Consider the following 26,357-nt stretch of genomic DNA (forward strand, 5'->3'; position numbering starts at 1 on the left):
TAAAAGGATAATTTTATTATTTACAGGTTTCTTACCTCACTTAGACTTTATAATGTGACATTCTATAGCTGGTGATAATCACCTTGGGCTGTGGTTGTGTCTAATCTCATAAACTAGGCAGGGTCAGGTCTGGTCACTCATTGAATATGAGAATTCCCAAGGCAGTGGGAAGTGGTATGAGTAGCACCTTTTGTTGTGAACTAATAACCAGGATGTCTTGTGTTTTATACCCTCTGAGACTGTGTACCCTGCATAACTCAGCACTGCAAGTCAGATAACCAGGGATTTTCTCTACTTACCTCTACATCTATTCACTTAAGCTTAATTTTTGTAGTGTGTGGTTGATTTTTATGTAGATAGGAGTGGGGGAAAACATTTTATATTGGTCACTATTTACCTTCTCACAAGTACAAATAGGTATCAGTTGGCTTCTGTACAAAGATGGAAAGGATGAGGACCTGTGAAGGTATCGTCTGTCATTACCCATTCATTTGGATAGTCCCATGACAGGCAGGCACATCTGCTCCACTAATAATTGCCCATTCATAAGTGCTTACCAAACACATAAGACCCCTGAAGAGTGAAATGTCTAAGTCCTAGCAGAAAGAGAAGTAGTTAGGGTGCCTAAATGAAGTATTTGGAAGCATTGGACTATGAAAGAAAGAAAGATCAATCCTTTATTCTGTTGTTAATGCTGCAGAAGTAGATCTGTTCAAAACTTTGCTTCTCTCCTTCTGATCTTTCACAGACAGAAAATATATTTTCATATAAATTTCTTATGCCTGGTTTTAGCCTCTAGCTGAATATTTTTCTCTTCAGAATTTTAACAAAGTAGGGAGAGCAGTTTTGTTGCTAAGCTCAAAAAACTACTTGCTCTTATTGCTTCAAACCTGTCATACTAGTTAGCGGCAAAGACAGCAACTTTTGACAGTCTTGTAAAGTCTTCCTTATATCATTAACTTTGAGAACGTTCAACTTTTCCATGTCTGTTTTTTGTGCATGGCATCAGCAGATACAAATAGTGGTGTTTTTTTCTGGCATTCGTTGTTACTGCAGCCCTAAAGTTTAAGCAGTATGAGAACCATCATACTGAAAAATCGGCTTGTTGATGAATGGATGTTGCTCTGTCCTTTGTTATCTTAGCGTTAGTATTGCTCACCCCCATACAACTTCAAAGATAACTACTGGATGGTGTTTCTTACAGTGAAGAACACATTATAATGCACATAAGCCGTATTCTTTCTAGTGGAGTTTATTATAACCTTTGTATAGAGCTAAAGCAGTTGAAATAGTGTGCTATGTTAGAGTTAGTGTCACAAAGCTTAAAGTCATGTAGTAAACTTTATTCATATGTGTATCTGAATTAGTACATTTTCTTACGGCTTCCAATTTGTGAATTGGATTAGTATTGCTGATTAAGGCAAGTGGATTTTCCCCCTTCCTAACTGAGAGAGCAGAGGCTGAATACCGTGAAGATGTGGAAGGCCATATTCCCAGTTTTGCATGTAGTGGTGACATACTTGAAAAGCTGTATGCATTGAGCTCTTGGATACATGACGTACTGCTTAAAGATTTCTGGTGATTTTGCATTGCTGGAAAAGCCTTGCAGCATTTACTTAACTTAATATGATAACGGATTGGGTTTGGGTTCAGACATTTCTGGGAATTGCCTGGTGGTGGAAGTTACAATGTCTTTAAAACAAATGCACAAAACCTTAGGAAAGTATCAGGTGATTTAATCTTTCACTGAGTCTAAAAGTCTTTGGTCTCTTAAGTGACAGCTTCCCGTTCACTCCAGCCTCCAAACAAAGCTGCAGCCTGTGCTTGGAAACAGTCACCTTCATCATAGGCTGGTTGTAAGGGCAGGCTCACTGCTCAGCAGAGTGACAGGGCTGAGAGCTCACTGGGAAACTTTGTGGGCCTTCTCTTGGGCTGCTCTTGCTGATAATTCAAACAGCAATAGAGATCTTCAAAGCAGAACCACTAGTTCAGTACTAGTTGAGGTATAAATAAAAACCTGCTACTTAGGATGAAGAATGTGACAAAGTAAGAAGGAAGCAGTGATGCTGGATAAATGTTTAATTGGCATTGTCAATAACTATATAATATATATAATATACTGATTTTGGCCATTTGATACAGTGGTTACTTGAGTGCTCATTGCAAGTAAGAAATTCTAACAGCTATAGCTTCCTCTAGGGAAACTGGATGCTTCCTGCCTCTACACAAGAACTTCCATGACAGAAGCATTTAAAAATGTTAATTAGAAAACTTAAAGGGAGTAAATAGGAAAGATGAACCATATGTGAGAAAGGAGAATGAGAAAATTGGAGCAATTGGAAATTGTTCAACAGAATGTAAAACAATGTTTGTTTGTTGGTGTTTTTTTTCCGATTCTCTAATCAGGGATTAGATTTTATGGGTGGCAATAAACTGATAATTTGACTTCGGGGCTTTTCAGAGGGTAATTTCACTCTGGTTTCCTTCATTGCAAGTTTCAAATCAATCCTGATTTAAATAGAGATGGAAATAGCAAGAAAACAAAGGGCCAGCACAAGTGGCTCATCTAAAGGGTGATCAGCCTTCCTCATTTTCACAGTCTGCCTAATTATACCGTGTAAAATGAGCATAGACCTTGACCCAGTGCAGTGGTGCAGCTCTGCCCGTGGACACAGCTGAACGTAGATAACTGTTAGTCATGGTCTGCCAGAAGTGCTGATGGACACATGGGATTACCACGTTTTGCCATTTTTCTGCAGGGAGGTGGACCATAAGCAGATTTTTACTATTATAAATTGTGCATGAATGTTTCCTATCTATGTCACAGCTCTAGTATTCTTTCAGAGTAAGAAATGTTTTCACCTTGATTTGTGGAGTTGAATTAAGTGTTATTTAAAGAAAGATTAGAAGGCTTTGCTCATCCTTATTTTTGCTAAGTATGTATGATTATGGTCTGGAAGTACGTTGAAGGAAGAAACTCTGACAGCACGTGTATCATAGCAACATAGCCTGGTCAGGAAGAAATGGATGAATTCAAAATAGAGAATGTGCCAAAGGAACAGGTGTGGCTGAAATATAGAGAGTGTTTAGAAATTAATGAGCTGCGGTTTTCAATTATAACGTAAATTAAATCATTCTAAATTGAATTATTATGTAGAACAACAAAAAGATAATGTGAGAAGCATCAGACTGCAAGAGAAGACTAATGTGAAACAAATATTGTGCATCAGGTAAGGGAACGTTAATGAGACATAAAAAGAAGTTTCCATACTGCTTGCCTATGCTATAGCAGTATCCAAGGCTCTCTTTCCACAAGGAATAAATAAAGAAAAACAAGTAAATGTAATAATGGAAAGACGTTGTGGGTTACATGAGTATCGCTATTCCTGAGTCTATGATTTTTCAGTTACATAAAGTTGCAGGAGTTTATTATAAATCAGCTTTTAACACTGTGATTCTTAAATGGGTGTGATAAAGAAGTTTTTAGCCACCATTAACATTCCCTTGCTAGGAGACAGGTCAGGTCCCATATCAGTGGGTATGATTAAGGTTCTTATTTGCCTTCTCTCTCTTAGGAAAACCTTTCCAACAGTGTGGATCACCAGTTACCTGTAGTTTCCAAGTATTAATCCAATGGTTTGTTTTGCCTTGTGATACTTACATGTAGCACGTTAGTAACAAAAAGCATTTGCCATTAGAGTAATCTTCACGCAACTGCTATTTTGCATTACATTTTTACTTTTATTGCTCCTATACAGCACGTTGTCTTGGGGCATTTTTTAATTACTTTGAATTTATTTTTGGAGTAAGATTTGCCTTGAAGTGTTGCAACTCAAGGGATTTTTTGCTGGAGCAATGCCTCGCTGCAGCAAGCACAAGTCAGACCACGATCAGGAAGGCACAGCTCCCTCAGGGCCAGCAGGGCCTACAGGCAGCTCTTTGCTCCACCAGCTGCTCATCCTGCAGGTCCCAACAGCGATACACATCACTCTGCAGCCCTGATCTAGCAGTGTCTGTAGGTGTAATGGTGGGCTGAAACCCTGTCAGTAGTCCTCCAAGCAACGTGGGTTGCTTGTTGCACAGGGATCTCTGCTGCTTTGGTTGTTGTGTGAGCCCAATGCTGTCTGCAGGCCTTGTGTGTTTGTCTGGTGGCCAAGGGGCATGCTGGCCCTTCCCATCCCCTTTCTGAAATATCAGCACTGGGCTGAACTCTTCAATAGCATTTCTCCCCTCTGCTCACACAGTTTACCTGGGGATGGAGGCTTTGCCAGGCATTCCTTGTCCACAAGTTTGGTTGAAGGTTTGGCTTTCAAATATATATACAATAGGCTGTGATTCTCGAAAAATTGCATGCAGTATAACTGCTGGCCTATATTATTATTAAATTGCATTCCTTAGGGGGAAGAGATTGTATTACATATAAAGTCTGAAACAATAAAGGCCTATTTAGTCATTGCAACATGAAAATACCATATGAGAATGAAAAACCTGCTGTGTGCTGCACACGCATTCCCAAGACTGAAGAAAACATGATGCTGTGCTTGAGAGAGGAGCCAGGTGGTCATGCAAGGAAACACTTTTGTGCTGGGAATGCGTGTGGGGTTCAGGATGTCTGAGTAAGCCCAGCCTTTTTCAGAGCTTGTGAGATTAACCTGATGTTTCCATCTTCTGTTTTTGTTTTTTTTCCCCCCTAGAGTGATTTCAGTTTATCCTCAACAAATGGGAAAGGCATTGATTTGCCTTTCTAGAAAGATAATTTGTCTGATGCTGACTGAATTGTATGACTGGATTAAACTTGCATAATGTGACTTTCAGAGAGTGACTAATTGGAATTTACTGCAAGCCATGGATGACTTTAAAATCAATTCTGTAGAGTCTTCATAATAAGACTTACTAATTGTGAGATTAGCACCAGCAAATATGCATATATTATCCAAATAACAGAGAGAACAAATAGTGCTCAAGAAAATAGCTGCTTCCACTGCACTGTGAAGGAATGCTTCAGGGAGAAGTAAGGAAAGTGGTGTCTCAATAGGACCCCCGGACTGAGGCCCTGTTATGGATGAGGCTTCAGGACAAATGAGAATGCTTGCAGTTCAGCTTTTGAAGTAAAGGAAAAGGGCTGTGCAAAGAGTGCTGTCTTGCAATGCCAAACCTCCAGAGTTAGGGAATGGCAGAAGAATAATGCTGGAATAAATATGCTGGAATAAAATGATGATATCATTTAAATGCAGTTTTCTGGAGATGAATTTTAACTGCAGCCCTGGGTTCTGTTAGGGAAATATATGTAAGAAATTGATAATATTGTTTTTATTGTTTTTCTTTTATTTTTTTTAGTGGCTTACTTTATGATTTTCTCTTTATTTCAGTCTAGGTTTATGGTGTGCACAGTTATGGTGCAAGCAGTGCATGTAAGGGGCTGTTTGCTGTACATGTGTGCAGCATTCTTATTTCTGCAAGCAGCAGAAAATGCTTTGCACTGAACAGTAGGAAACAGATTGATGTAAAACCAATCAGCGGTCTTAGTTAGATTATTGTAACACAAAGCAATGTTAGAATTAAAATTCATAATCTTATAACTACTTTTCAGATTATAATGTGTTTTCATAATTAGAGCCATGAGATATGACCTTTCCCTGTTGGGTAGTTGTGCTTACCCTTTTATTGGCAATCTTAAGATTTAATTTTCCAGGATCCAGAGATCGGTTTCTACTAACGTGACTCTAAAGTGCAATTGAAAATAAATCAGTTTTTCAGACTGAAGGAGCTCAAAGACCTGCTTCTTCCTCCTGTGACCGTGCTGTTCTCATGCGTGTGTGAAGATGAGGTGGTCAGTTTTTGGCATCTCTGAGTGCTCTCTTCATTTTTCTTCATCTCCTACTGGTATATGGCATATATTAGAAGGATGTGCAGAAGAATGTGGAGAAGCACATCTATCTACCTGCAGTGGACGTGAGTGGTTAAAAGCAAGCTCTGCGGACTGAGGTAGCTGCTGGAAGACTGTCACTTGGTAGGGAGATTATGCAGCCTCCTGCACATATTGAGGTGCTCCTGATGCCCTGTGTATGAGCAGTTTTGTTCTATGTTTGGCCAGGGTCTGGATTATTAGCAGCTTACTTGCAATACAAATTAGTGGTTGGTGAAGCAGATAAGGACTAGGCTCTGAGCAACCGGATCAAGCTGCAGATGTCCCTGTTCATTGCAGGGGAGTTGGACTAGATGGGAAGGGATCCTTAAAGATCAAGCGATTCTATGCTATGTTGAACTTCAGTCTCTGCAGCTTGCCTCTGTGCAGGTAATTAAAGCCCAGGGGCAGGGTAGCGGTTGCTGTGCTTGAGAATGCTGAGGGCTTGTGGCCAGCAATACCTGCAGAACTGAACTGCACAGTGACACAGCGATCCAGCTGCAACACACCATTTCCATCCAGAAGCCTGCGACAAACTGCGCTTGTCTTTGGTTGTTACTGAGTCATGAGAGATAAAAATACCTCTGCTGCAGGAGGGAGAGTAGCTGCAGCGCTGCACCCTGCGCCGAGCAGTGGGGGCTGCCTTCCCCAGGCAGGTTGTCATGGGGAAAGGTCTGTGTGGTGCCTACACGTGAAAGGGACACGGTGCTCACCCCGTGGTTTGGGTCGCTGCTGTAAGAGCAGCAGTGTGGTCCTGGTGCCTGGATGAGAACTGTTCAGGAATGCACAGCAGGTCCAGCTGTGGGTGCCAGTGTGTTGGGACTCCGTTGGTGTTCTGGGAGTCCTGCAGGAGTGTAGCTGGGGTCGTAGGTCTGTGGTGGGAGGGGGCACGGGCTGAGCTTCAGGTGGCAGCAGTGCTGGCGGCACGCTGGAAGCAGAGGTCGTTACCTGACGCGAGTTTGACGGGCTCCCATTGACGTCAGTATCGATGACAAAAGTGACTTTAGAAGAATAGGGCCGAGCACCGCCGAGCTCCCGTGCCCCCAGCGCCCACGCAGCGGTGCGGGCTCAGCCCCGTCCCGCCGGTACAGCCGCGCCCCGCCGGGCCCCATTGGCTACGGGGCGGGGGCGCGGGGCGGTGCCGGCCGCACGGCTCTGCCCTACGCGGGGCGGTGGGAGCGCTCCGCAGCCGCGGCCGCCGGCGGAGGGAGAGCTGCGGTCCGGTGCCGCTATGCCGGCGCGGAGCCCCCCGCAGCGCCGCGTCCCGCAGCGCTAGCCGTGCCCACAGCGGGCCGCCGCTGCCATGCCCCTCCCGGCGCCGTCAGAGCGAGCCTGACAGGCGGCGGCGCGGCCGGCTCTCCTCTACTCCCGTCAGTTCCAAAATGCCGTCCAAAGAGTCGTGGCCGGGGCACAGAGCTAATAGATCGGCGGTGCGCAACTCCAAGCGAGAGGGCCGCCAGCCCGATCTGCTGATAGCGGCCCTGGGGATGAAGCTGGGAGCGCAGAAGTCCTCGGTGACGATCTGGCAACCTCTGAAACTCTTTGCTTATTCGCAGCTGACATCGCTTGTCAGAAGAGCGACGCTGAAAGAAAACGAACATGTTCCCAAATACGAGAAGATTCATAACTTCAAGGTAAGAAATTCCGCTGCTTATTCCTTTTACAGGTACCGTGGGGGATGCGTTTCACTTGGAATTGCTGCAGTGTTGCAGTGCGTGCCTGTGTGTGTATGTGTGTGTTTGATACTATGTGTCACATCCAGGTTATCTGTTCCATTTACCCTTGTTCGGTACTGGGAGATGCCAGCAGTGTTGAAGCCTGCCAACTTTTCTTTCCATTCATATCACTGTAGTTCAGTTTTACTTATGGTGATGTGATGCTAAAAAGTCGTTTACATCTGATTAGAGGATTAATCAGATCTCAGTTTGTCGCTGGTAAATAGCTTTGGAGGTAAGAAGCATGTTCTGCTGCATCTGGACGGAGCAGATGGTCTCTGTTTCCCTTCATGTTAACGAACTGAGCACAACAAGAGGAGCGTGGCTTACATGGGGCTGCTGGAGCTGCTGACATGGGCAACTACCTTGTGGCGTAACCAAATCTGCCTGGCCTTCGGTATCGCTTCTCGCTATTGTACTGATTTAAAAAAGCAAACAACAAATGCCTTATGCACTTTGCTAAGACTTGTTAACGCAGCACATGCATGTTTTCTGTCTGCCTGTAATAAGTGTCCAGTAAAGGTTCAGTTCCTCAACCCTTGGCAGTCAGATCATGTGCAGTCCTGGTTTGTAAGGCTGAGTGAATTGGTGTCGTCCCAGATTCCTGCAGCAGTTAGTATGAACTTACAGACAGGACGTGGAGCCTATAATATCATCTTGATGAATTTTTATCCTATATAACTTTTGCTTTTATCAGCTTCAGGAGAAGGGAAAGCCATTAACGTCACATAGGTGTCTGATTTAATTAATCAGAAATCTTTTCATTATCTCAGATTCTCAGTTTTAATTCCCATCACACACGTGTGCATGTGTGATGTGCACACGTGCATGTATGCATATTTACCTCCAGGCCATTGGATTTTATCTACTTCCTTCTGGCTTTTCAGTTCAGATGATGACAAGAATTGGAAGCTGTGCACAATCAGGATGTTTAGTTGGACTTATTCATTGAAGCACACATTTGAAAACAAAATGCTATATAAAAACAGCATTTAATGAGTTCTCGGTGTGGTCTAACCCTGCTGCCAGTCAGTTAAATGCAGAGCCTTTGGTTTGTTGTTTTTTTCCCTGCAAGACCCTGAATTGTCCTAGAGATCTGAGGCACCTTGCAACTTCCATTTGTTCCTTAGAGTCTAAAGATGGTTCCTGCAGAAGCCAGCAGGCAGTGGTTTCCCATGTGCCACAGCCTATGTAGGGTGATACGTATTTAGTTTTGTAGACGTCTCTGTTCCTCAGCTGTTTCCTTTAACAGTCTGAAACACGGCTGCTTTGAAAATAATGTGATAATTTGATTTTTCATTCATTTGGGTTTAGTTGTTGTGTGGTTTTTTGTGTTTGTTTGCTTTTACCCTGAAGCTGTTTTTGAATGGTTGTGTAGCTGTGAATTTTCCAGCTCTTGTTCTGAAACAAGCTGCATGTCTGATCCAGTGTCACAGGCACAGCACAGGCTGCCCACACAGATTGCTTTCTTCATAACAGTCATGCTGTAGTTCCTTTTATGTGTACAGCTGGTTGGAGAATTTACCTTTAACAGCAGCTGGTTTCTCAGGTCAGTGAGATGCAGCCACCTTGCACAGGTAACTTTGCTATAGAAGAGCAGAACAAAATGCGCTCACCTGGAGGGGTGTGCAGCAGCACTCTGAGGGTATGCTGCTAAGTGTGGCTCCTTTTCTTTCTGTAAGGAATAACTGCAAGCCCTTCATGATGATTGTGTTTTGGATTTCAAATGAGTGGCTTGTGTGCCTCTTTGCTTTATTGTTCTTCACATCTGTCCAAATCTTCTTTCTGTATCTAAAGATGTCACCCTTTCTAGTGCCTCAGTGAGTGCCCTAGGTTGCCTGTTGAGCAGAATATATGCTACTTGCATAGGAAAGAAAGAAAATATCAGCCCAAAAATCCTTTCTGGGCCTCCCGTTGCTGGTAGGCATTTGAAACAAGAAACAAAATGAAGGCACAGGGCTCAGCTGACCAGAAGCAACTGCTGTCTCCAGGGCCCTGCAGCAAGAAGGACACTGCTCTGCACCCCCACAGCCCACGTTCTCTTGGCATTGCAGGCACGAGGCAGTACAAGACCTGACCCTTTGCCCAGCTGCTGCTTGGACCAGTCATGTTGATCAATCAAAGAAAGGATCTTCTTACACTGGAGGTGCTATGGCATCTCAGTGGAGGGAGGAGGAATGGAGAATGGTTAATGCACAGCAGCTCGTGCTGGTTTCATGGAGTGGAGGAGATGCCCTTTCAACCAACTTTCCAGAGAACAGAGGTGTTTTTCCACTGTTGCTTAAGCCACGCTGCTAGGTTAGTCGTGTTTGTTACAGTTCATCTCTCCATGCTGAAGCAGCCTCCTGTGGTGACCCCTTTGGAATGGAGGCAGAGCAGCCCATACACGTGTGAGAAGTGGGCTCGGTGAGGACTGGTGTCTGCTGGAGGGACCTTGCCAATATGGAGGGACTCAAACGTCACTTTAATAGACATACTGCTGGTACTAACAAGAGTCATTTGTTTGAAACAAATCCACTGCCCTGGCCCAGATTTTACCTGTGTAATTGCATCTGTGCTAGGTGTTTGCTGGTGTAAAAAGCCATAACAAATCGCTTCTGTGCCAAATCACATTGTTCTAATGAGCTGCTCCTGGGGCTGTGCCTAAACGCTGGCAGCCAGCAGGTGGAAAGTGCAGAAGAAATGCTGCAAGAAGACCTGAAACCGTAACTAACCTGTACTGCATTGAGCAAAGCCATTTTGATGTGTCTTCTGACATGAACTCATTTCTATTTCTGATCTTCCAAAAAGTGGGGCAGATGCTGATTTGGGGTGTGTTGGTCAGTCTCCACTGAAAAGAGAGTGCTGCTTTTGATGGAGTCCAGCCCTGGCAATGAGAAGATTTTTCATAACATCTTTAGATGAGTCACTGTGCTCAAATGAATATTCAGAAGGAGAGCTGGGCGCTGCTATAGCACAGTCCCTGGAGAGAGCATCTGCGTGTACTCAGAGATAAGAAAGCCTCTGGAAATGGGAGGTTTCTTTTGGGCTCCTGGGACTTGGGGAAAACATGTTCAAAGGCAGTGACAATATCTGGAGAGCAAAACTGGAGAAAATCCTCCACAAAACTTCTGAGGAGATCTTGTCAGTTGTGTGTAGCTGCTTCTGAAACCCGTGGTGCATTATATGGCAGTTCAAGCCAGAAAAGCTTTTAGGCATGGATGGATTTAGTTTTTTCCTCTTATGGTATTTATTTAATGTTTCTTTTTAACTTTATTTTTTTAAAGCCTTGTCTTTTCTAAAGCAGATGCCCAATAGTGCAGTATTATTTAACCCTCTCTGCTTTCTGAATGCTAATCCCTGAATTCAAGATCTGCCTCTGCTTTTGGTTGGATTTGATTTTTCTTTTTCTATATCTGTATTTCAGCTATAGTTCCATCCCGCCTTGCTGGCAGCTTTCTAAGTCATTAGCTGTGACTCTTGTGCGTCTCCCATACACACGACCACAGGAGCAAAGCAGCCTATGAGTGGCAGGGCTGAGAAACAGTCTACAGGGACTGGGGCCTCCAGGGCAGGGAGCACTGCTTCTGCTCTCATCAGCGTTTCTGCCTCTAAATTAAATGTAGCATCCGTGCAAAATCACTTCTTTAGGGATCTGTTGAGGTTTTGTATTAACGTTTATGTCATTATGTGGAGTGTATATGGCATATATATATACCTACTGTTTCAACTATGAAGATTTTATTCAATTTTCACCTATGGTTTCTGAATCTTGTATATAGACACGGATGTTAAGTAACATAGGCCTGGAATGAAATGGGTAGCGTTCCAGTGTCTAGATATCGATTTAAAAAAAAACACAATGTGCTGTTCCATTTTGTAAGGAAGGTGATCAGTTTCATTACATTTCCAAGGCAAAAAGCACACAACCTGCCATTCTCTCTGACATTTGTTGCCTTGTCTCTCTTAGAGCAGAACCTAACCCCGTTTTCCAGTTGTTCTCATTTCTGCTGACATGATCTGCACAAACCAGGAAGTCAACATGACATGACAGTGCTTTGGGCTCCGGGTGAGCAAGGACTGGGAGGAAGGGCAGCCGGCTCAGCGTTCATGTCTGTGCCCACTGCCCATAGCCGTGCTATTTATACTTGATGCTCTGAACCACGGCCCCCTTCTCTGGAGCTGCTGGATGAAGCTGTTGGCCTGATCCCAGGCTGGCTCCACGTGTGTAGCACCACAGCTGGGTTAGGCAGTCACCACTGCTTTCGCTGGTTTGCTGCAGTGTTCTCATTACGCTCATTTCTGCTATACCTTCACGTGATAGTGAGTTATCTTACAGCTGCACTGTGTGTTGTCATGGCAGTCTTCTTGTTTCTGAGATTACTAAGCAGCAGCGACATTTGCCTCACAGTAGGAAAGTCATGTTCTGTAATATTTGGAATGATTGAGACGCTCGTTTTAGAGGGCCTGCCAGTTGTTAGTGTATGCAAACACTGACTTGAAGCATTGGCCAAACCAATAGTTGAGGTCGTTTTTTTTTTTCACTGATCTCTCTTCTATGCCCTTCACATCCAGGCATCCTCTGTCTGTACATGGGATGTGTACAGAGGGCACTCGGTGCCAGTGTGGGTGCATCCAGTGCCTGATGAAATCAGCTGTGACTGAGGACTCAGACATTAATAATACAGGCTGAGTTATTGTTTTAATTGAGACTTACAATGTCTCCTGTATCCAATTAAAAGCTTGGTAGAGTCCCAACAGGCAGAATTCAGTTGACGGAATTGCAAATCAGCAAGGACTACTGAGCTGACAGGCTTCATCAGCAGCGTCCCATCATCCTTAGGCATTTGTCTGAAAGACACTGCTATAGCCAGAAGAACTGCACCTTGGGAGCACCATGCAGCACAGGGCCCTAGATTGTGCCGTCACTCAGCCCCCAGCCAGCCAGCTCGGTCTCCTCCAAGAACCAACAGGGCCATCCAAAACAGAGGGCTCTGTATGAAGGTAAAGATGCAACATATTCTCCATCCTTTCTCTAGTCACTATCTTTCATCCCAACACAGACAATGTTACCTGGATTTTCCAGATCCCATTCTTCTTGCCAGCAGCTTGATATGGACTGCTATGGAAGAGGCTACGCTGTTCTATTTGGAGCATGGGTCCTGATGGAGCTGCTCTCCAGGGAGACTGTGGCAGCCTGTGACAGGGATGGCTTTGTTGTGTGCTGTCAGAGAGGCTGTTTTCTGAGTTCAGTGTTTATTTTATGCCTTGCTTTCTGCCCGGCTAAAGCTGTGCAGATCCATCATGTTCTTGCACGTCACATTTCCAAAGCACTTTGCTGATATTCTCTCGCTGCCTTGACAAGTTATATAATGCAAGTCCCCTAGTTCTGAATGCTAATTATCTGCTCGCTCATTCCTGGTTTTCAGATAACAGCCAAAGAACTGCCCAGTAAATGCAAGAAGCATTAGAAGTAAGTGGTTTGATGCAGTACATGGGTAACTTCAGCAGTGGCTTTTGTAGAGCCTTAGAATTATCAGAGATCTGCTTGAGGAGCTCCCAGTTTGCGGTATAGGCTGTTGTCAGTCACCAGATAACTTTTTTATTTGCTTAAGTTTGCCTCTTTTCATAAGCAATGTTTTAATTAAATGCCAATAGCGCCCCAAATGATATTCTATAACATACACAGTCACTAATCACCAGAGGTAAGATATTTTTCCCGGCTTGTAAGAAAATGTCTTTCAAACCCAAAAAAAGCACTTAAGATCACAGTCCTTTTTTATTTATACCTTGCTGCTGCTGTGGGAGAGTTCAAAATAGAAATGCCATTGTGCAGTTCCCCTATTAACCTTAGACTTGCAGCCTAGTAATTGGGTTTCAGCACAGTTTAGAAGTAGGTATTTTCCTTTAAAATGATCTAGAATTAGATTTTTCTTTTAAACTCACACTTGAAATCTTGTGGAAAGAGGGAGAGGAGGATTTTTGGGTTGGGGGTGCAAATGGAAGATTTTGGAGGTACAGAGCCCAGCTTGACAGTTTTGTACTTTCATATTTTATAAAACATCTGCTTACGGCACGTGCTGTTTTTATAAGGGGAAAGACACACCTTATAATTTAAGTCAGGATCTCTGGGATTCTGCTGGGTGTGTTGTCACAAAGCTTTCTGGACAGGCGTGTTTGAGTTTTGAAATAAGCAAGTCACTTGGCAGGTTTTTAGAATGGGGAATTGAATGTAAAAGTCAGAATGCTATATTAAAGGGTCATGCAATAGACTCGATATTGTTTGCAGGTGCTGGCCCTCTTGCTAGTAATGGGATGCAAACATTTCCCTCTAGTGTGCTGCCTGGCCCTGCTCTGCAGTGTGAAGCAGTTGGAGGGCCACTCTGGCCTCAGAAGACCACTTCTCTTTGTTTTCTGGCATTGTTTACTGCCTCTGATTTCATTTCCAGCAGTCTCTGCATTCAGCCTGTGCAGGGCTGGACCTCCAGTTCCACACTGTGGCAGCTGGAAGTGAATATTCTGGCACCACTGGGCTCTGTGCAAAGGCTGTAGTGCTCCCAGACCCCAAAAGAGGTGTCAGGGCTGGTCCTGTAGGGTCCCATACACTGGGGTGGAAGGGCATTGTGGGCCAGAGGGCCCCTAGTTAATGTTGTCAGGGAACCTCCCCTGACACGTAAGAGGAAGGTCGAGGCAAGAGAAAGCATTACAGAAAATAGAAAAACCCACCTGTAGCTTTTAATTTGTTTTAATTTTGCATTCAGAATAATGAATAAAGAAGTAATTTGAATGGGACATGGTAAAGCTAAGCAGGCCTAGGACAGATGTTCACTTGAGAAGGTAATTTCCTAAGGAAATGTTACAGCAAGGCATTACGGTGTTTGGATGGAGCCTGGCTGTGTGGTATCAGAACAGTGATCCCAAGACAGTGATCCTAAAGGGCAAAGGCCAGTCTCCATCCAAACTTGTGAAGGGAATGATGGTACGCTGTGCCGGTAGGAAAGAGGGGAGCAGGGGAGCCTGCCTCGTCCCTACTGTTTTGAGTTGCTTCTGCATCACAGCAACTGCTGTCAAAGGGACAGGCAGCCTGAGCCCAGCCCTTGCTGGTGACTGCAAAGCAGGTTTTGTTTCCTGCAGAAGTTGTGTTAGTCCTGCAGATGTTAAAGCACAGCATTTTGCTTGAGATTAGAATATGCTTATTCTGAGAAGGGAAGGCTGCCAAAGACCTGCAAAAAAGCAGGGGGCTGAGGAAGAAAGCCAAGAAGGTGTGGGTAGCACAGGTGTCTCATGGAGAAGGTGTGAAAAATCTCTTTGTGTGGAGAGGGAACGAGAAAATAGAGATTACAGCTGCTGACAGTCTTGTCATCATCTGCTTCACTGGAGTCAGCTGGAACTGTGAGAAGGGAGCAGTTGTACCTCCAGAGTTGGTGGGGGTGGCACTGCCCTGCTGGGCTGGGGCCCCCAACACCCCACACTCTGCACTGCTTCTGGAGATGCTCAGGGTGAGCAGGGCTGGGAGCCACCACGTGCCCTGGGGATTAGGAGAGCAGCTCTCCAGAGCAATGCACCAACCTGCCTGCTGCCACAGCTTGGCAGGCAGAAAGTGCAGGGAGGTCTGCAGCCAAAACAGGACCTCACCTGGACCGCTGGGTGCTTGTTTGAGGTGAGTGTTTCCTGGGGTCCAGCTGCTGGGTGCACTTGGTGCAGGGAGTGCTCTCTGTCAAGTGGCTCTGGAGAACTGGCTTAGTTATGCCTCAAGAATGTTGTATTTCACTGCAGATTTCATCATTTTATGATCACTGTTTTCTAGCAAGATATGCACTCTCTTGCACACTGGCTAAGGAAGCCATGGTTATCTCTGTGGAGCGTCCCATGGTCTCCTACAGCAGGCGCTTTATCAGAATAAAACCCAAAGCAGTTTGTGGGGTTTGCAGGATTTGCAGCTCATGCATGAGCCAGGACTGAAAACAGCATTGGCTTTTTCTTCCCTAGCTTTGAATTTCTTCCTGGGTCTTGTTTTCACTTAGACTCATTGAGATTTCCAATACGTGGCATCAGCGTGGAGAGAATTAATTTCCTTTCAGAGCTGTTCTGAACTGGAAAGGCCTCAGGATGTTCCCGGGATGTCTGTGCAGCACTGGTGTTTTGCCAGGCAGGACGCTTTCCACCCAGGGCTGCTGCAGCACTCATCACCCTGCACATCCCTCATGGAGGTGCACTCCGTGCCATTCTGCACAGACTGAGGGGTGTCAGCAGGCAGGATAGGAGCACCACCATTGCTTGTCCTGCAGCAGCACAGAGTGAGAGCAGACCCCAGCCCCGATCTCGCTGCTCCAGGTGGTGCAGGATGGGCAACATCTTCCGACAGCCCTGCAGGCCCCTCGGCTGTTCAGTCGTTTGGATGTTTCTTTCTTCCTCTCCTGCAGTGGTAAAGAGAAACTTCTAGTGAATGCAAGCAGTGCCTTCTAAGAAGAGGAGTTCTGCCTTGTTGAGAGACACTGCTTTTGATGTCTGTGAAACAGGTGAGTTACTCTCTGTAATTTTCCTTTCTTCTGCTGTCTTCCAGGTGCACACGTTCAGGGGCCCGCACTGGTGTGAGTACTGCGCCAACTTTATGTGGGGCCTCATTGCTCAGGGAGTCAAGTGTGCAGGTAATGCTCATTCCCCTTCCTTTGCCTGAGTCACCCCCATTGCTGTCACTGTTTTGTTTGCAGCATGTTTCACTGTACACCCATGTGGCAAGGGTGAGATCTGACCCCTGGTGAAATCAAGGAGACACACTCCTAATGTTGGAGTCCTCGTGTTGGTAACAGCGGAGCACCTCTTAAGTGCTTGCGGGGGAAATGGCACCAGTTAATATTTTTTTAAATTAATTTTCCTTTCAGAATGGGGCAGAATATAGGTAGATGTGTTATTTACCTTATCTCCTTTAATAATGCATTACATTTACTGTTAGGTGTCAGAGACTCTCCAAGAATATTCATATGCAGCGTGGGCAAGCAGCAAATTTCACGTTCCAGTTGTGAAATGGACATTTGGGTTTGTTTTCTGTCTAGTGCAGTTGACTCCCAGAGTGCCCTAAGTCATGTCCTGTGCCTGCAAACTGAATGCAATAATAAGAAAGAGGATGGTGAATAAGGGATGCGAACAAAAATGTTGCATAAGCGTGCAGGTGCTGATATAAATGTGTTATACACGTGGCTGTCACTGCAGGCATTTCTGGGGCTAAGCCTCTCCAAAGCAAAACGCTTTAGCAATTTTATGGATGTGGTTCTTCTGAAAAGAAAGGACAGTCAGCTTTTATCAAAGGCAAAAAAGGATCAAAGTGATCAGAATAGTTTACTGAATTTAGAAGTGTCTTATGACATTCTAGCAGCCACATTTATATAAGTGGTGCAAAGAAATGTTGATGTATAAAGACCTGCATATGTTGCCCTGGAAACTGAATTTTCGAGCTAATTTAAGAAAGCTGCTTTTTTAAAGCTTTCTGAAATCTTGTCTAAAGCAAATAACAGAGCTCTTTAGCGCAGAACTCCAAAATAAAGTCTAAATTAATTAGTGGACAAATGGGATTGAAATATTTTTAAATTTTTCCCCAGAATTATTTGAAAGCCAATGTTGTGTCCTTTGCAGCAGATCTGTGCTGTCCAGAAAACAGTGCTGACTTAAGAAGTGGTTGGGCAAAAATGTTTTTTCCTTTCTTGGTATTCCCCTCTTCTGACTATTTATTTACAGCTGCATCCTTCACTGTTGCATTAAGACTCTTACAACTTCTCAGTGCTTCCCATGTCACACAGGATGTATGCGCAGTGCTAGAAGAGAAAGAGGGAAGATCATTTTGTTCTTGAGTCATTTTCTGGATAAGACGTTTATGTTTTGCCCTCGTATGAGCCTGTCAGTGTGCCATCTTCCTTTCGCACCCAAGGCAGAGTACAAAGTTTTGGTTTGGAGGAGAAACACATTAGGCATTTCAAGCTGAAGGCTCACAGTGCTCCATGGCAGTGTGAAATTAACAATATGGTTGTTATAATTAAACCTGAAGTGTTTGTGATGCTTTTTCAAATGTAAGTATGATGGAGCTGATTCTCTGGCTTTACACACTGAAAAGTTCTGAGGAGGGTTGTTCTTCCCTCCTTATGGGGATGGTAATGAATACTGCCTGCCTTCTTTTTTCCTCCATGACATTCTAGAGGAACATATGTGTATTAGATGATTTCATCGTTTCAGAAACTATAATTAGGGTTTTCTTTCTTGTGCAAGATTTCATGCTGGTGTCGGTGGCTTTCAGCACCTTTGACGACCTTTTCCATAGTTTAAAATCTCACACTGTACAACTACACACTCTGGCTGGGGGTGGCTGATGTGAGAGAGGTGGTCCCAGTACTGCTCAGCCAGCCCTACAGCCACTGAGGGGCAAAGACACTTTGAGCACAGGCTGAATCTCCTGTGTGGAGATGCCTTTGAATTCAAATGGCCTGGAGAGCCACCACTGCCAGCATAGCCCAGGCCAGAGTGCCACCCTCTGATGAGAATCAGTTTAAAAAAAAAAAAAAGACAACAAAGTAATTGTTTTGTTCTGAACTGAGCTGTTTTAATGTGGAAACAATGAGGCACATACATGGGGAACTACACAAGGCCATTGCTTTCCAGAATAGGTTCAGGCTTCAGAGAAAAATTACAGCTTATAGCAGGAGGCAGCCCACTTGCATTCGGATGGGTTTCAATGCCACTCCAGGGGAATCCACAAAATCTGTTTTGTGGTGTATGTAATTTTGTGGTGTATGTATTGGAAATACCTATGAGCAAAACCGCACTGATCGTATGTAATTTTATATTTTTAAAGCATTTGCTTTTTATAGCAGACAGTTGCACATCTCAAGAGGAATCTGTTGGCTGTACAGAAGTGATAGGTTTAACAGATATAAAGGGATTACTGCATGGGCTACACTCAACCATTCCTGCACAAAAACATGCTGCAGTAGGTATGTGGGACAGTCCAAGACCGGACAGAGATAAATGTCATCCATTTGAGAAGAGGAGGAGCTGGAGAAAAAAGCGGAGCTTATTTGTAATGGCTGATGGATTAGCTTTTGTTACACAAACAAGCCAATCCTTTGAAAAATAATAGACCAGAACCAAAATCTCACAACTGTACACGTGCCATAGCAACCAGTGAGGATGCCTTAGCAACCTGAACTGCCCTGGCTCAGGCTTTGTTTCAGGCCAGCATGACTGAATGTGTCCTCCTCAGCCAAATTACAACCTTGAGTGCATTCTGTGCCTGGTATTCCTAGCCTCTGGGACGTGGCTCTGCATGGCTCATCCAAGGCAGATGGAGGATCAAGTCTTTTCCCTTCTGGTAAGAGCAGAGGTAACCATCCCTGCCACCTGAGCTGTAGTTATCAGCTGTAGTAAGGTGCTGGATCTTTTCTCGACCACAAAGATTTTGGGATTAATGCACATAACGAAACACAGGAAGATTTTGTGTTCCAAAATTAAGAGTCAGGGGTATGTCCGGGTTTTGGATCCTGTAAAAAATGTATTGTTGGGCTTAGTTTGACTTCTGCTGCAGACATATACTTTTTCTTAAACTTTATTCTCTGGAATGTTATCTTAATTTCCTCAGCTTCTTGAAAGAAAGGTTTGCTTGTTTAGAGTGAATCCTTACCACAGGCATCAACCCTACTGTCTCAGAGGGTCATAATTCTAATTTTTGCATCCTAGCCACAGGCCCTTAGAATTCTATTGAGCTGAAGGCTCATCTGTATGCAAGGAGTCTGCATTTTCTGATGACGCACTCCATCTCCAGCATGCTTTCCTTTGGGCTTTTGCCATAAGTAGAAATAACTGAAGAAGTGTTTGAAATTATAATGCCAGCAGTTTGTGTAAACATTGAAGCTCAGCAGAAGCTAATGAAGACTTAAGATTATCTTCAGCTCCAAATCCAATACAAAAACTTAAAAAGTGTGTTCTTAATTATATTTCTCCTGTGTAAGCCTCCTTGTGATTACTGTGCTCATCCTGTTGAATGTGTTCAAAGGAGAACCTGGAACAATATCCAAAGAAAATTGCACTAGGCAAAGAAAAGCACTAAGGAGTTTATTTTGTGAATGGTATAAACATGTAAGACCCAGAAGCATTGGTGGAGACTGGTGTGTTATCAGAGCCTAAAGAAAGGCATTACTGCTGTGTTGGTGTACTTCCAAGCATGTTTGTAGACCAGCAGACTTGTCAAGAGCTGCATGTGTAACTGTCCCATCATAAGTGTTCAAGGCGCTGTGTAATCAGCTCCTTCCTCTGTACCTTTTGCTTTTGGTTCTTAATAAGCGATTTAATCAGCAGGTTTTTTAAAGCAGGCTGGTATAAGATCATCAGTTAGCTAGGCTTTCTCTGGGCTGTCTTGGCCTGCCACCCGTGGAGCAGCTACCTGTCTTCTGCTTCCTTCTGTCTTCTCCTTCCTTGGAGTAGGTGACCTCTTTCTGAAGAGCTGACTGAAGTAAACTTGCAACTGGCCCATCACTGCAAGGACAAGCAGCTGATAAACTCCCACTCTGCTCACACTTGTTCCTTGAAAGCACATCCAGAGTTGATATGTGCAACCAGGTTCTGCTGGGTTCCTTGACTGCACAGAGGCCAAAACCAGAACCAAGAGCAAAGTGGAGCTCCAAGAAGCAGAGTTCAGGGCCAGGGGCTGTGGGAAGGGGACTCTTTCGAGTGCAGCCTCTGCTCACCTCATGCAGGTGGTGATGCTGCTGGAGGAGGTACACAGGATCTGGTGGTGTTCTTTTGAGGGAGGAGCTGTAACGTTTTGAAATGCTAATCAGGCAGCAGAGCCTAGCCTCAGAGCCGTTCTGTGGGGAAGCTGTTCCCATGGGGAAGCTGAAACTCTTTAAGTCCTAAAAACAGCTTTATCTCCAAGCCCACGCAGACCCGGGAGCCTTGAGCAAGCCAGTGGCCCAGCAGGGAAGCTGTCAAGGAGGTAGGCAGGTGTCGTGGCCCGCAGCCAGGGAAGTTTCTGACCAAATTGCCTGTGATCCTTCAGAACTTCTATAAAAATCCAACCTCCTCCACCAAATGTATTCTCTTGAAAGAACATCTCACCTCTGTTTTGCGATGAGTTTTTGCAGCACAGGCATCCATGTCCTTTTGATTGGGGTGAGGGGAGATTGGCTTGGTTCGAGAGGCTTTTTTTCTTATTCTATTTCATAAGCCCAGCTTTTTCTGTAGTATTAGGAAAACATGTTGCCAAGTAACCAGCTGCCCTCTCAAACTTGCTTCCTAAAGAATAATGTACCCTATCACGCACCATATAGTGGTATGACTGCTAACAGTCATACCGACAGGGTATGTCAGGGCTCCGACATGTATGTCTGAAAGCAATTTTGCAGTGGCATTGCTTCAGACTCTGGTGGGAGAAAGGCTGTCCCCAGATGTGTGTTGCAGGTTGACAAATGGCATGTGTAAGGCAGTGGGCAGGTTGTCTGCTGGTTGAGGCAGTCCTGCTGCGGAGGGCAGACCCTTGTAGGGCAGCCCCGTTCTGTGTGCACTGTGCTTGGAAGCACAAAGTGCAGCTTGCAGTGCCTCTGGGCCTCTTACATGCTTGTTCACACACACTGGGTCTGAGGGAATAGAAAACATTGTTTTCTTACTCCAGAAAAGAGCTCTAAATTATTAAAGGAAAGCTACTAGCTCATGACTGATTGATGAGGGCAAATTCCTTTCCAGCCTTTTCACCCTTGCAAGAGTAACGACACCAATGATTTGTGCATGAGTAGAGCCCATCTCTTGCACTCATGTAGCTTCCTGCAGCTGGTGGCACAGCCACAGCCATCGGGTATGCAGTGAGTGGACCTGTGCAAGGCATCGTGCTGTGCCACTGCTCCCACCCTTACTGCCCATCTCTAGTGAACCTTGCAGGCTTTTTGCAGGTAAGATACATCTACCTTTGGGCTCGTAAAGCTGCTTGTCAGAGTGACCAAATGCATGAATTTTTCTTTGGGTAATTCAAAAATCTAATTAGAATGATGTATGTAGCATATGGTATATTCCAGAGGAGCACGATCAGCAGCCATGTTACCCAGTATATCAAACCAGAGGAAGTCTAAAACCGACTAAAATCAAATCAGCCCAATAACAAAAAGTGACAGCTTGGTATATTTTAGTCTCTGCAAATATGTGTGATGTGTGCTCATGGGGCAGTATTACGGTACATATATCTTTTGGTTGTGCTCACGCGTTAATCTGAACACCTTATTTGTCCATTGAGCCCAGTGGACTAACATCAGTATAAGCTGTTTCTTAAACAATACAAAACCTTTTTCTGGGCATCATGGGAAAGTATTGTCAGGCTGGTTTTAGATTTAATAGCTCTTGCAGAAGCAATGTCACAGCCCACCTGAGCTCCTAGATCAATATACTATTAAAGTCAGGGTAGCTTATCGCTGACTTCTAAAGCTGACTCTTTTATTTTTTCCATACTTCCTATGTGCTCTTGAATTTATGACAGCATTTTTTTGGTCATATTCTGTATATTTGAAAGGTGGTCACACTTTGCTAGCAGTATAAAAAGAAATGGCACGCATGACTTACGGTTTGGGTTGGGAGAAATGATCTCTGTAAACGTGGAATTCTGATTAACCGAAGACAGGGGAAGTTTCCCAGTTGATCTGCCAGGGGTCATGAGTGCATATTTTAAATCTTCCATGTGCTATTATAGGATTTATTGGCATTTATTATGCTTATGGGGGTTTTTCTTTCTCTCCTCTCCAATTCATGCTGCTGGTCAGTGGGTAGGCACTGATGAACTCTGTAAGAAACAGATAAGGTTCTTTGTTATTTTGCAGCAGATCAGGAGTAAAGCTGCTATTGCCAACTTAGCTGCTCTGGATTTATTTTGATATAAGTAGAAATAGGCCTTCAGAGTGAAATCAATAGAATCTTGGTCTTAATCAACAAATGCAAACAGATGATGCAGATATATGCAGACAAGGCAGGCACACCTGAGGTTTCACCATGCAAAAGTGCACAGAGAGAATCAGGTCTATGCTTTCCTGTTTCTTTCTAGCTGATTCTCAAGTAATGGGTTTCAAAGCCTTGATGAAGCATCTGCAATGAGAGCAGAGGGCAGATGTATTTAATAATGCACAATTTGCAGTGTAAGTGCTGTCTTTTAGTACTAACAAGTAAGCTGGATATCATTAGAGCAGAAGGTTGGCACGTTGCACACAGCTCTGTGGAGCAGAGGGTTGACCTTCTGGCTGTGTGCTTTCTACCTTGTCTGAGTCAGTGAGACAGACAGACGGTCATCCTTCAGCCGTGCGTGACTCTGGCTGTCAGCTTGGTCAGAGACCAGTGACTGAGACATGACCCTTAGCTCAGGAGGGGGATTCACCCGATAGAAACCACAGCACTGGGGAGTTTCAGCTCATCTGTTGAAACAGGTAGCTTTTTTCTCTTGAAAATACACTGAAGTCTCTTCCAAGTAGATACTGCTGTCAAGTTGCTAAAGTGAGTGAGTCCCCTACATTCATTGTAAGAGCTAAAGAGCCTTGACTGTTAGAAAGATACTGAATGGCCCAATGGTGTTATTGAAAGCAGTGCTCGTGTGCTTTGTAAGCATTCACTATCTGAAGTATTTCTGGGTTTAAATGTTTCTCAGGAGTGTTCGTAAGCCCTTGAGCAGTGGGTCAGCACGTAAAATCCAGTCAAGTGTAAAGGAAGAACAAAAGATAGAAGGAAAGTTGACTTTTTCTGTTGTAATTCTGGCATTAATTAGGTCAGATCCAAAGCCTATTTGAGTCTGCGGGATTAGCAATAACACAATTATTTTTAGAAGTGAGGTTTTCACATAGGAAACATCTCTGTAAATTAGATATGTTAATGAAATAAAACTTTCTTGTATGTAAATACAATTAGGATGAGCTCAGTGAATGCAATAATTGCTTTAAGTCAAGTATAAGATGCTTGGAAGCATGTTTTTCTATTTTTATATATTTTAGTCTTAATTAGCCTTGGATTCCCAGAAACATAACTGTAAGCTGTATTGCTGTTTATGTGAAGTGGCTAATTTGCACTCAGCAAATGTCTGGTGAGTCCTCATGAGTAAGATGGAACCATTTCAGTCTTGTAGACAGCAGTTCTGACAGACATTGGTAACATTTCTGATAAATGTTTTAATATTCCAACCTTTTCACCCTGATGGAGCAGGTGCTCCTTGGGGCAGCTGTAGCAATTTGTGTACGATCATGATATTTGCAGTCATAAATAGTATTTCTGCTGCAAACTTGGGGTTTAAAACAAGGGAAATCAAGAATTAAGATTTCCTGTGGGATGTCAGGATGTTTCCTTTCCGTGTGTGCAAGAGAGGTATTGCCCCTCATTCTTTGGCTCCATGTTGTTTTGTCTCCGCTGCTGATCCTTGCTCTGGAAGCAGAGAGGATGGCTCTGGCTTGCTAGCACTGCTCAGAATTTTGTTTACTCCTTGCTGTTGAAAGTGGAGCCATTGCTTACCCTGACATTACAGCATTCGAACCCTGCACCAAAAGGTGAGGTGCAGTCCCACAAACAGACAACAAATGTCAATGCCAGAAAAAGCCAGAGCATCCCCTTTCCATTATAGAGCTGAAGCACGGAGGATTATGCTGCAGGATTCAGGTCACACGTTTCCAAAGAGTTTGGGCTCCCTATTTATAGCCTTGAGGGACCTGATTTGTCAGAGATCCACTGAAATGGAGTGTTGGTGGTATTTAAAGCCCCGGCAGAGCCGCCCTCACCCCACTGGCCGATGTGCTTCAAGGTTCTTTGCAGTAATGTGAATAAACTGCTGGCATAATCCAAGGGGAGGCTCTGCAGAAAGCTGTTGATCTTTCAGGTGTCCACATCCCTTCATTCCACTACTGTGGAAGCACAGTGAGCTGGGCCCAGCAGCAGAGCCGCACAGAGATGTGGGCAGGGCTTGGTGCTCTCTGAATACCAGCTGCAGCTTGCACGTGGCCTTGACTGCACAGTGCCACACTTCTTGCTGGCTGCTCCCTCCCAAATGCCTGCAAGTCTCCATTGCAGAACTGGAGAACTTGCAGTGATATCAGGGTGCTGGCTGCTGGCTGGGCACCGCTGCTGACAGAGGCAGCGGCCTGTGCTTAGCTGAAAAGTGACTGTGCTCTATAATCAGTGTTGGTTTCCTGTATGATTGTGGTTTTTTCCCACACCCTGGTTAGTATGTTCTGTGTGGTTTTGAGCAGAACAAACATTTTTCCATAATGTCATTTCAGCTGAACTTCACTTAGGCTAAGTCTCTTCTTCCTTCTGCTGTGGAGCAGTTTGTTCCTGCTTAAAAATAAAGGAATGAAAGAACAAATGAATAAGTAGGTAAATGGAACATCCTCCCAAAGTCACTTCTAAAGTGAATAGAACTGTTCTGGTGACTGCCAGCACAGCTGCACACCCAGCCCGTGGCCTTGCAAAAGCTGTAGCTGCAGGATCAGGTCAGGGTCCTCGTGTGCTCGGCATCCCTGACCTCAGGATCCATCTTCACCAAACACCAGCCTAATTGTCCTTTGTTTTTTCCCTCAGACTGTGGTTTAAATGTGCACAAGCAGTGTTCCAAGATGGTCCCAAATGACTGCAAGCCAGACCTGAAGCACGTCAAAAAAGTGTACAGCTGTGACCTTACCACGCTAGTCAAAGCGCACTTCACTAAAAGACCCATGGTGGTAGACATGTGCATTAGGGAGATTGAATCCCGAGGTAAGGCGTAGTTAATGGGCTCTCGTTGCTTTACTGATAATCCGTTTAGATTGATCTGGGTCATCTGGGTTTCTGCTGAGCGTATGATTGCTCAAAACAGATTTGCACAAGACGTTTTATGACTGCCACTTACCCTACACTGTTAATGTTATACTTCATATTATTTCATGGTTCATACGCGTTTATAATTCTATAGATTTTGCTAGAACCTGCTTAATGGATAATTACTACTTGGTTGTTACATATTGGCACCTGTCTTTCCAGTAATATCTTTAATAAAAGATCAAGTGAATGTGCCAGAATCAAAGCCAGTTAGTGAGGACGTGTTTCCTCTTGCTAGTTCCCATAGTGCACAGATACCCTTTTCTACAATTAGAATATTTATTTTCACTCTGAAATGATGACAGAACATCTCGTATGTTAATCTTGGTTACTTTTAAATCTGCTGTAATTGGCTTAATATGTTTCTTCAGCTCTGAAACCGTTTGCATAAACATAATTAAGTGCTGATATAAGGAAGCAGCTGAAACAAGGGTCAGGGTTAAAAGGGCAGGGTTAAAATCTTAGCCTGCTAAGATTTCATTCTGAAAGAAAAGCCTGATCAGGCCGTTAACTGGTCTGTTTTTCTTCCCTTAAATGAAGAACCTGGCAAAGAAAGGACTGGGTGGAAGGAAGCTGTGAAATTAATACTGATTTTAATCTTGTTGAAATGTTCCCTGCAGGTCTTAATTCCGAAGGACTGTACAGAGTTTCAGGATTTAGTGATCTTATTGAAGATGTCAAAATGGCATTTGACAGAGGTATGTTCTTCCCTTGTGCTGCCGTATTAAATAGACACAGCCTTTCTGTGTAGCCCTCTCCTGCCTCATGCTCTGCTGTGCCAGCAGTCAGAGGGAGTGGGGGGCTGTGCTGGCAGAAGGGCAGATATAATATCAGATTCTCTTCAGTCTTTATTACTGAATCTGCTCTTCTCCTTCCATCAGTATCTGTGCTTCACTGACCACCTATATAAGAAA

General features: G+C 44.2%; 1 protein-coding gene across 2 annotated transcripts in view; it reads left to right on the plus strand.

Annotated features, from left to right (window-relative positions):
- CHN1 (chimerin 1) overlaps positions 1 to 26,357 on the plus strand; it is a 73,786-nt gene that overhangs the window by 43,407 nt on the left and 4,022 nt on the right. For both annotated transcript variants that reach the window (XM_015868432.1, XM_015868434.1), the window contains 4 exons: positions 7,462 to 7,539; positions 16,163 to 16,247; positions 25,168 to 25,341; positions 26,064 to 26,141. In XM_015868432.1, coding sequence (XP_015723918.1) covers positions 7,462 to 7,539; positions 16,163 to 16,247; positions 25,168 to 25,341; positions 26,064 to 26,141 — 415 coding nt within the window. The remainder of the gene's footprint in view (positions 1 to 7,461; positions 7,540 to 16,162; positions 16,248 to 25,167; positions 25,342 to 26,063; positions 26,142 to 26,357) is intronic.

Source organism: Coturnix japonica, chromosome 7 (assembly GCF_001577835.2).
Source record: "Coturnix japonica isolate 7356 chromosome 7, Coturnix japonica 2.1, whole genome shotgun sequence".
In the NCBI taxonomy this organism is placed as follows: domain Eukaryota; kingdom Metazoa; phylum Chordata; class Aves; order Galliformes; family Phasianidae; genus Coturnix; species Coturnix japonica.